Consider the following 10294-nt stretch of genomic DNA (forward strand, 5'->3'; position numbering starts at 1 on the left):
ACCAAATTAGATCAATTAATCGATCGATTAATTAAATTAAATTGATTTAATTAATTAATTTAATTTTAATCAAAATTTAAACACTTGTACATTGTAATAAGAAAAATATAAAACTTTTAAGGAAATAATATTAGTTGGAATTTTTAAAATGATACTATTAAAAATAATTATAAACCTTTAAGTATAAACTGTAAAATTTACTTATAAAATATAAAAATATTGCAATGAAAAGATGTACTAAAAATATCTATATTAGCAAATGATCCAATAAGAGTTTAGTGAACGTTTCCTCCAATAATTGCTTTGATTTTCTTAAGCTTAGGGAAATTGAAGTGATAATAAAACTTGAGACAATCTTAAAATCAAAACCAAATCTTAAGCCAGATATATTTGTAAAATTAAAATTTTAAAAGAAAAATAAAAAATGAGTTGTCGTCCAAATTAGGGTTACAACAGAGGCCAACTATCACGGCCGAATTAGATTTAGGAATCTAGACCCTGTCCCCATCTATATTTGCAGAAGTACCGTATTGACCCTAAACAGTACCCTGAATGTCCAGAGTTTTATCTCAGCTTTTACGTGTCATTTTCGGATAGGTTCCATTCGTAAGTTGTATAAGCGGGCGTAGAGAGTATCGAGCACACAGGATTTAAACTCGTCAGAACTACGAGTGTCGCGGACAGACACAAGCGCGGGGGTAGCGCGTGAAAGGCGGATATCCCAAAACGGCAAAACCCGGTTTTGGGAGGTAGTGGGTCCCACACTGCATTAAGCTCTTGATTTCCTCTTTATATTAATTAAATATCATATTTATGGGGAAGACAAAGGGAGAAAGAAGAAGAGGAAGAAAATACCATCAAAATTGAAAATTAAAGGAAAAAAAAGACAGAGAGAATGAGAGATCGCTACAGTCTTCATTAGGGTTTATAAGATCGAGAATTTTTTTTAATTTTCATTTGATATAAAACAAAGGATTAACGAGTTTGACTATTGATTTTCTCTCCCTTTTTCTTTGTAAGTCAGCTTGCAGTATCTTCACAGCTTCCAACGATCCAACCACCATTATAATTAGTAGTAGTGATTTTTTTTTTGGGTTCTTTTAATCTAAAATAAAGAAAAAGAAAAGCTTTCATATATTTTATTATATACTTTGTCCTTTTTACTTCTTGTACAGATCCCAACAGTTAAATAGAGAGAGAGAAGGATCTGATAACCTGTATCTATTCCACTCTGTTCAAAAATACTGACCTTTGCTCACTGTCAAAATAAAAATAAAAAAGGTACTAGCTTTTTCTGGGTTTGGGTTCTTGTTTTTGTGCATTTATTTCTTTCAGCCTGTTTATTTTCTTTACTTGCACTGGAAGATAGAGAGAGAGGGGAAAAAAAGAGAAAGAGGTCAACTGGGTTTTTTCATGCCTTTGATTCTGGTTATTGCTACGTCATATGGTGTTTGAATAGTGTGAATGTGAAAGAGATAAGCTTTGCCTTTTTGTGTATTTGGTTTTGCTTTTTCCTTTTCTCTGTGGGTCCTTTTCAATTTTGTCAAATATGCTGACAAACAATTGGTCAAGCATGATGCTGTGAAAATTTAGGGTTTTCATATTTGTCAGTGTTTCCATGGAGTTTTTTCAGGGATTTCCCTGGCTGAGACGCTGGACTTAGGTAAAGACATAAAAGAGAAGGTGTGAACTCGTTGTTTCTTATTATTTTTATTACAAGATAAAAAGGTGGTCTCTCTTGTCCTGTTCCTCCACTGTTTTCTCTTTCTTAAACTGACTTTTTTTGAGAGAGAGAACAATATATGAGTCTTTTAGAGAGAGAGAGAGAGGTGTCATGCATGGGCGTTGACAAGGTAGACAGCCTTGTCATTCTGGATTTGTTGAGATGAAATTGTCAAAAAAGGTTTTAGACTTTAGCTTAATCTGGGTATTGTTTTGTAAGGTCAAATTAATGGACAAGAAAGCGAAACAAAACTGAAGCACAACCTTGTGAAAGTGATAGTGACCGTTTCAATCAACATAGAAAAACAGACGATATGAAATAATAGAGGGAGTGTGAGATTAAAAATAATTGGTTTCTGTCTCTCTTTTTTTCCTAATTTAATGAGTTTTGGGGGTTTGATCAACAGTAGTAGCAGCAGTGACAGTGGTAGTTCGGGTGCAAGGGTGGTTGTGGCTGATTTTGTTCCACAAAACAACATGCTAAGTTATGCCATTGTTGAGCCACCTCTTCTCACCCAACATATTCCCATATCTATGCTAAGCTCTCCCTCCCTTTCTCTCTCATATGTACTGGCTCATCTCCCTCTCCCTCTCCCTCCCCCCCTCCCCCCATCTCTCTTTCTCTTTCTCTCTCTCTCTAGTCCATTGTCCTTCAATTAATTTATTACCTACTTTTTTTTCTGAGCTTTGCTGTGTGTTTGTTATTATTTTTAAGATGGGTCATTTATTAGGGGACTTGGTTTTGGTGCAGAAAAGAATGGATGGTCATGGTGAGATGGGGCTGATTGGGGAAAACTTTGATCCGGGTTTTGTTGGGAGGATGAAGGAAGACGGATACGAGATTAGGTCTGAAAGTGATAATTTTGATGTTGCTTCCGGTGATGATCAGGATGCTGCTGCCGATGGACCGTCTAAGAAGAAGAAGTACCACAGGCACACTCCACGTCAAATACAAGAGCTTGAATCGTATGCTTACTTACATTTCACTTTAGCCTAAGGAATTCTTTTTCTCTTTATTTTTAATTTATGGATTTGCTTATTGAAGTTTATCTCTTTCTCTTCTCTAGTTTCTTCAAGGAGTGTCCTCATCCTGATGAAAAACAAAGAATGGAACTTAGCAGGAGGCTAGGCTTAGAGGGCAAGCAAATAAAGTTTTGGTTTCAAAACAGGAGAACCCAGATGAAGGTAAGTTGATAATCTATTTTGTTTTTTGTTTATTGAATTTTAAACTTGAGTTTGAGATTGCTAATGATGAAAATTTATCCTTTTAACCAGACCCAATTGGAACGCCATGAAAATGTAATTCTTAGGCAAGAGAATGACAAACTCCGAGCCGAAAATGATTTGTTGAAGCAGGCAATGACAACCCCAATATGCAGCAGTTGTGGTGGTCCGGCAGTGCCCGGTGAAATATCTTATGAGCAGCACCAACTTAGGATTGAGAATGCTCGTTTAAAAGATGAACTAACCCGGATATGTGCTTTAACAAACAAGTTCTTGGGCAGGCCTCTCTCATCCTCTGGTAGTCCTATTCCTCCTCACGGCTTAAACTCCAATTTGGAGCTTGCAGTTGGAAGGAATGGTTTTGGTGGCCTGAACAATGCAGGAACGTCCTTGCCAATGGGATTTGAGTTCGGTGATGGGTCTATGATGTCCATAGTGAAACCTATGGTCAATGAAATGCAGTATGACAGGTCAGCCTTTGTAGATGTTGCTTTGTCAGCAATGGATGAATTAATTAAGATGGCGCAGATGGATAATCCTCTTTGGATTAAAGGTATGGGTGGTGGGATGGAATCCTTGAATGTTGAGGAGTACAGGAGGAATTTCTCCTCTTGCATTGGCATGAAACCGAGCAGCTATGCAACTGAGGCTACAAAGGCAACTGGACTGGTTTACCTTCGTGGCTTGGCTCTTGTGGAGGCACTGATGGATGCGGTATGCCACCTGGTCACTTGTTGCAGGGCCTTTGTTATTCCATTGAACTTTCTATCAGTAGTTGGGATTAGTTTGCTTGTTTTGTCCTTTTGATGCCATCCTTTTTAGACTTTGATGAAGATATTTTTTGCAGATGATTATTGGTAGTGCTTTTGTCTGCTTATTTGTTAGGTTACCTTTACGTTATATGTTATGCTGGTGAAACTATTTTCAGTTCTGGTGGAGATGGTTCTTTTGGTTGCCACAAATGGTTGATCATTGATTTTATTGATTGAATCTTAAAAGTATTTGAATGGTTGTTTTACAAACTCTTTTTCTTTTACTTTTATGAATAGAATCGTTGGGTAGAAATGTTTCCGTGCATGATTTCTAGAGCAGCAACCATTGATGTGCTATCCAGTGGCACGGGTGTAACCAGAGACAATGAGTTGCAAGTGGTATATTTCTCTGCCATCTGTCTTTACTTATTTTGCTGCTTAGCTGGGCTTTATGAGAAAGCATATTTTGCAGATGGATGCTGAATTTCAAGTGCTTTCACCTCTGGTTCCTGTCCGTCAAGTGAGATTCATCCGGTTTTGTAAGCAGCATTCCGAGGGTGTGTGGGCTGTGGTTGATGTTTCAATTGATCCCAGCCAAGATGCTACAAATACACAGATGTTTCCAAACTGCAGGAGGCTTCCCTCTGGCTGTGTTATCCAAGATGTGGATACTAAGTGCTCCAAGGTATTGCTAATCTGAATTTTATTTTCCTCTCTTCTAAAAACTGAAATGTGTAGTCAATATTTTTATGCTCAGTGAGCTAGAACCGCAGTTTAAGGGCATTTAACAAGGTTGTTGTAAATACAATTTCTGAGTTTGGTTCGGACTAGATGAATGTAAATAATTTGCATCTGGACTTCAGTCTCAATCCTCCTTGACTTGTGCTTTGCTCAATTTTTTTCCTTTTATAACTCACCGGATTTCCCTCCTCTGAGGTAGCTAGTAAGATATAGCAGGACTTCACTGAAGCTTTAATTATTATTTTGCTGAAGGTCTTACATGTTTTAATCATTTTAAATCTCAAGTTTCAAAGCAAAGGTATCTTATCTATATACTAAATTAGTTAAACTGTTAGTTGAGCAAATTGAGGTTATAGTCAGCTTGCTTTTAGTATAATCTTGAGTGTACCTTAGTTCTATACTTTATATGCAGGCAAATCCTTGGAAAGTTCAATCATTGTTCTATAAATTATATTTTGATGTTTCTATTCCTATCTATCCACTTTTAATGTCTTTAACTGTCCACGAGGTGATTACCTGGATCCAGTCATTATCTTGTAATTTTTAGGGCCTGTTTAATGTGTCTCTCTGTTTGGATTATTTTATTAATGTCACATTTTAGCTTAATTTAAACTTTGACAGAAAATCTTGATTCAAGATTTGTGCTTCTAATTTCTTATTAGGTGGACTTTGTGTCCCATTTTACCAGGGTCGCCCTGATTTGATTTCTTTTCCTCTCGTACTTAGTATCGTGGGATATTTGGTCTTAGTTATAGAAAAGCAAGTCGATATTAACGGAGCCAACTAATCTGATGCTTTTCTCAAATTTGGGATTAGTGGAGCCAATTTATCTGATGCTTTTCTCTTTCTTTTTTCTGCCATAAATTTATAACAGCTTTCTTATTGAACTCTTGATTATTGGTTTGATATTAGTTGTGACTAAGATTCTTACAAGTATTTAAATGCCAGATTACATGGGTTGAACACTCGGAGTATGATGACAGCGCTGTCCACCATCTCTTACAGCCGTTACTCAGTTCAGGTTTTGGCTTTGGTGCGCACAGGTGGCTGGCCACTCTCCAAAGGCAGTGTGACTGCATGGCAATACTTATGTCACAAGACATCCCTGGGGAAAATAATACAGGTTCCATTAGCATGTACATTCTTTCATCCTTGAAAAGAATATGGACTCTTGTCTAATACACTATTTGTGCCATAGGAATAACACCAGCTGGGAGGAAAAGCATGATCAAGCTTGCACAGCGCATGACATATAACTTCTGCGCTGGAGTTTGTGCATCGAGCGTTCATAAATGGGACAAGCTTAGTGTTGGTAATGTTGGCGAAGATGTCAGGGTGATGACCCGGAAGAATATAAATGATCCTGGTGAGCCACACGGGGTTGTGTTGAGTGCTGCTACTTCTGTTTGGATGCCAGTAACTCAAGAACGGCTGTTTGATTTCTTGCGGGATGAACGGATGCGAAGCGAGTGGGACATTTTGTCCCATGGTGGGCCAATGCAAGAGATGGTGCATGTTGCCAAGGGAATGGGTCATGGTAACTGTGTGTCTCTCCTTCGTGGTAGCGTAAGTGTTTTACCATCTAGACTTGTTAAGACATATGCTGCAGATATCTTTGATTTTCTGTTATCCAATTCCACCCCCCTTTTTTTGTAGTTTACCTGTGTTTTTTCTGTGTTGGGTTTTATGGCTCCTTTTCATGCACGTTTGCAGGCCATTAATGCAAATGAGAACAACATGCTAATTTTACAAGAAACATGGAGTGATGCCTCTGGTGCATTAGTAGTTTACGCACCTGTTGACATATCATCAATGAGTGTGGTGATGAATGGTGGGGATTCAACATATGTGGCACTCTTACCATCCGGATTTGCAATTCTTCCTGGTATTTCACCAAGTTATCATGGTGGGCGAAGCGAGTCCAATGGAGCATTGGTGAAACCTGAAATTGATGGAAGCATAGTCAGTGGATGCCTACTTACTGTTGGTTTTCAGATTTTGGTCAATAACGTTCCTACTGCTAAACTAACAGTGGAGTCGGTGGAAACTGTGAACAATCTCATCTCCTGCACTATTCAAAAAATCAAAGCTGCCTTAACAGTAACATAGTAGGAGCAGCTGAGGTACTCCATAGTTAATTTTATATTTATGTTTTTTTTTTTTTTTTTTGGTGAAAGGAAAAAAACAGCCGATAGATATTGAGGTGGAGATGATAGTTGGCGAAAAGTAGGGTTATAAGTCAAGAACGAACCACTCGCAGAGGGTTTTTGTTTCCCATGGATCTTAAACAGCAAACATGTTAGGTATATATAAAGCCAGGGGGATTCTGGTTCGGGCATTGACTTGGTCGACCTGTGAGATGGTCTAAGTGGGTAAAAACATGTTTTGTTTTTTTTTTTGGGTTAATTAGTCAAGTTATAGAGAAGCACAATTGCAAGACTGGTGTTTTGATTTTTGTGTTTTAAATGATGATCAAAATCAAGGGTCAGTTGTCTTTACTTTTGTTTTGTGAACAGTGTTTTTAATATAGTTTTCTTTTTAAATCTGGATACCCAACATCTGCTATCGTTGTTTGGTTATTATTATCTCCATCTTTTGATCACATGCTTTGTGTAATTTAGTCTTCTTTCAGGGGTAATTTTATCTATAGTTATACCTAACTATTTGTTTTGTAGGAAAAATAATTAATCTTCATGGATTTCAAATATATAGAAAGAAAATATCATGTGAAACTCAAAGCTCAACTCACAGAAGTGATTGAAATATCTTTTCAAATTAAAATATTTAATTTTGTTACATGTAGAGAGAAATCTCTATTAAATTTTATAATAGTTAGATTTAGCGATGTTTATATTTTTAGTTTTATATATTTTTAATTAAATTTGGTTTTAACCTTTTAATTCATCAATTTTTAAGAGTTAAATTGTTGTTTTTATCGAAATATTATTATTTTTAAGCATGTCATGTTATTTTTTAAAAAATTAAGTTTTTAAAGTTTCTTAAATTTTAAATGTTTTTGTTTTATATTTTTAATTATTTATTGAAATAGTACATATAAAACAAATAGAATTTTAATATTTTATTAGTATGGAAGTATCCTAGGATTACCATGCAGGATATTACAATAACAAAAATTCAATAGTTTAGGTGTCAAATTTAACTAAAAAATATATTAAATTAATAAAATATAAACATTAAGAACAGTATGTCTTTATATTACTAATTTTTTAAGTAATTAATAATAATAATATTAATATTATGAGTAATTTTGTTATATTATTTATACGTAACAAACATTTAAAAGAGTTTTCATGATATTAATCTATGTTAAAATTAATAAAATTTAAACATACAAACTTCCTTTATTTGATTATGGTTTTTCTATTAATTTATTCTGAACTTATATTTAATGTTTATATGTCAAAAAGTCCTTAAAATGTACAAAAAATTAATTAAACCCCTATATTATTTTACACCCATTTATGTCCTTGCAGTTAACTAAAATAATCAATTAAGTTTTTTCAATTACGTCCTTTCAGTTAACTAAAATAATTAATTAAACCTTTCCGTTAACAGTTTCTACCATTGATCGTGTTGACCGTTAAAATAAATTGACAGACTAAACTTATGGTGACACATAACAACTTCTAGTTTAATTTAATATTTTTCTATAAAATATTAAAAATCACAAAAATTATAAAAATATAAAATGATCAAATATTTAAAATATTTAAAAATATGAAAATTGATATGAACTTATAAAAATTATAAAAATATAAAATATTATAAAAATCTAATAAATCTAATAAATTATAAAAAAATAAAATTAATAAAACATATTTAAAATTTTATAAAAAACGTATTAAAAAATTCTATAAAAATATAAAAAACATAAAAATATAAAAATTATTAAAATTGATATAAACTTATAAAAACATAAAAATTTAAATTACATCGGATCATCGGTTGGACCGATTAGAATAAAATCGACAAGAGTATCGTTCCAGAGAAAGCCACTAGATCGTTTGACTTGAGAATCGAGTGGTTGAATTGTTTTTTTTTATTTCATTAATATATATTTTAATAGTTTTAATGTTTTATTTAATTGAACTGAACGAATAAGTTGAATTGGCAAATTGGTGGACTGATCGGTGATCCAGTTTTGAAACCTTGGTTAGAATATTTTGTTATGACATATGTTAAAAGTTGGATGATGAAAATTTGGTTCGATAAAAATATTAAAAAGAATAAAAAAATTGATCCAATCGCTCGGTTCCCTGTCAACTGGTCCAATGACTTTTCCAAACTGATACCCTATCGATTGTTGGGTTTAACCCTATCATCCACTGTAGAACCACCCCCACGGCCCTTCCGACTGTGGTTGACTTGGTTTCTTCCACTCTTATGATGTCCATCTTTAACCCTAACAATTGTTGTAAAATAAGGAGTAATTCATATGTACTGCCACAAAATGAGTTGACTTTGTTAACCTGTCAACGATTACTCATACAAAATTCTTCTTCGATGTGCTAAGGGGCAACCCTGATACGAAATCCATGGTGATCTTATCCCACTTACTTTCTAGAATCTCTAGTGAACGCAACATACCTAAGGGAACTTGATGTTCAACCTTAACTCTCTAATAAGTTAAAAAATCATCACAAATTTTGATATTTCCCTTTTCATCCATAGCCACCAAAATACCACTTAGGTAATTAGTAATTATCTTTTACTTAATTTTCAAGTAAATAAATAAATATAATACAAATGTATATATTCACATTATTACAAGTGTTATTATCTAATTTGTTCTTTACACAAAAATCTCACAATTTAATTATTTTATCTAATAAATATCTTTTACTAATTAAATAAAATATCATAAATGTATATATTTCTATTAATACACTTGTATTAAATCACTACCATACATTTGTCTTTATTTAACTTATTTCATAATATAATAATAATTAATATAATTTATAAATTGATTTAAAACCTTAAACATATAAAAATCTAATAAAATATTTGATTTTTACTTCATATGCTGCCACAACTTATGCTAAATGGCATATTTTTCATTTTGGTCCTTTTTACTTTCTATTAATCTATAATTCAACTTTTACTGTGACAGCCCTAAAGTGACCCTAGTCGGAAAGCGGTTTCGGGACCGCTAAACCGAGTCACTAAATTATTTGAGTATGATAGTTACTGTCTAAATATGTGAATATGCATGTGTGAAAATTTCTTAATTGAATTTTTGCTTAATTATAGGTGAATTTTAGTGATTAGGACTTATGTGAGAAAATTTAGAAATGTGCTAGGCAAATGTAAGGTGGCCTATTAATACATGTGGGAAAATGGTTGTCCTTGCATGTAAAATAACCCCTTTCCTAAGGTGAGTGGCGGCCATGACAAGGTTATGGGCAAGGGAACATGTTTCTAACATGTTATGCTAGTGGTGTATGTAGGAAGCCATAAAATAATAGCTAGCATTAAAGAAATGAACAAAAAAAATGAGCATGGATGCCCCCATTGTCCCGTAACTAGAGAGAAAAAAAAAAAAGGAAAATGCTCATTCTATTCTCCATTGCCGTGGCTTGAAGGAGGAAGAAGAAGGAATTCTTTTGTGCATGATTTGGCTTGGTTGATGCTTAGGAAGAGGTAAGCGCTTTGAAACCCTTGGAAATTTAGATGTAAATGAGGTGATTAGTTCAAGTTCTATTCATTCCATGGATTAAATTTGGTTGTTTGAGGTTTGGTATTTGGCCAAGTAGTTGAAGCTCTTGGTACATATATTTTTCATGAAAGTTGAAATTGGTTTGTTCTTAAGGGAGGGTGCGAATGTGGCCAAT

General features: G+C 33.9%; 1 protein-coding gene across 16 annotated transcripts; it reads left to right on the forward strand.

Moving 5' to 3' along the window:
- Window positions 1–810: 810 nt before the first annotated feature.
- LOC108486646 (homeobox-leucine zipper protein ANTHOCYANINLESS 2-like) lies at window positions 811–6982 on the forward strand. 16 transcript variants are annotated; one of them, XM_053031796.1, is made up of 11 exons: window positions 811–1075; window positions 1176–1281; window positions 1634–1683; window positions 2474–2688; window positions 2790–2907; window positions 2998–3660; window positions 3996–4097; window positions 4171–4383; window positions 5388–5562; window positions 5638–6005; window positions 6153–6982. In XM_053031796.1, the coding sequence occupies exons 4-11, from the start codon at window positions 2480–2482 to the stop codon at window positions 6546–6548; spliced, it is 2244 nt and encodes a 747-aa protein (XP_052887756.1). In that variant the 5' UTR covers window positions 811–1075; window positions 1176–1281; window positions 1634–1683; window positions 2474–2479; the 3' UTR covers window positions 6549–6982. The 16 variants fall into 16 exon arrangements, with proteins under 16 accessions (XP_052887756.1, XP_052887755.1, XP_052887751.1 ...); XM_053031795.1 differs by having other exon boundaries at window positions 811–1015; XM_053031791.1 differs by having other exon boundaries at window positions 811–1015; window positions 2479–2688.
- Window positions 6983–10294: the final 3312 nt, after the last annotated feature.

This window comes from Gossypium arboreum, chromosome 8, assembly GCF_025698485.1.
Source record: "Gossypium arboreum isolate Shixiya-1 chromosome 8, ASM2569848v2, whole genome shotgun sequence".
Classification (NCBI taxonomy): domain Eukaryota; kingdom Viridiplantae; phylum Streptophyta; class Magnoliopsida; order Malvales; family Malvaceae; genus Gossypium; species Gossypium arboreum.

What these genes read in the sequence shown, in the direction of transcription:
- LOC108486646 (XM_053031788.1), top strand. Translation starts at nt 2,104, where the DNA reads ATGAGTTTTGGGGGTTTGATCAACAGTAGTAGCAGCAGTGACAGTGGT. An exon ending in GAGACAATGAGTTGCAAGTG is followed by an intron (nt 4,098 to 4,170) that starts GTATATTTCTCT and finishes CATATTTTGCAG; the next exon opens with ATGGATGCTGAATTTCAAGT. An exon ending in CCCTGGGGAAAATAATACAG is followed by an intron (nt 5,563 to 5,637) that starts GTTCCATTAGCA and finishes TTTGTGCCATAG; the next exon opens with GAATAACACCAGCTGGGAGG.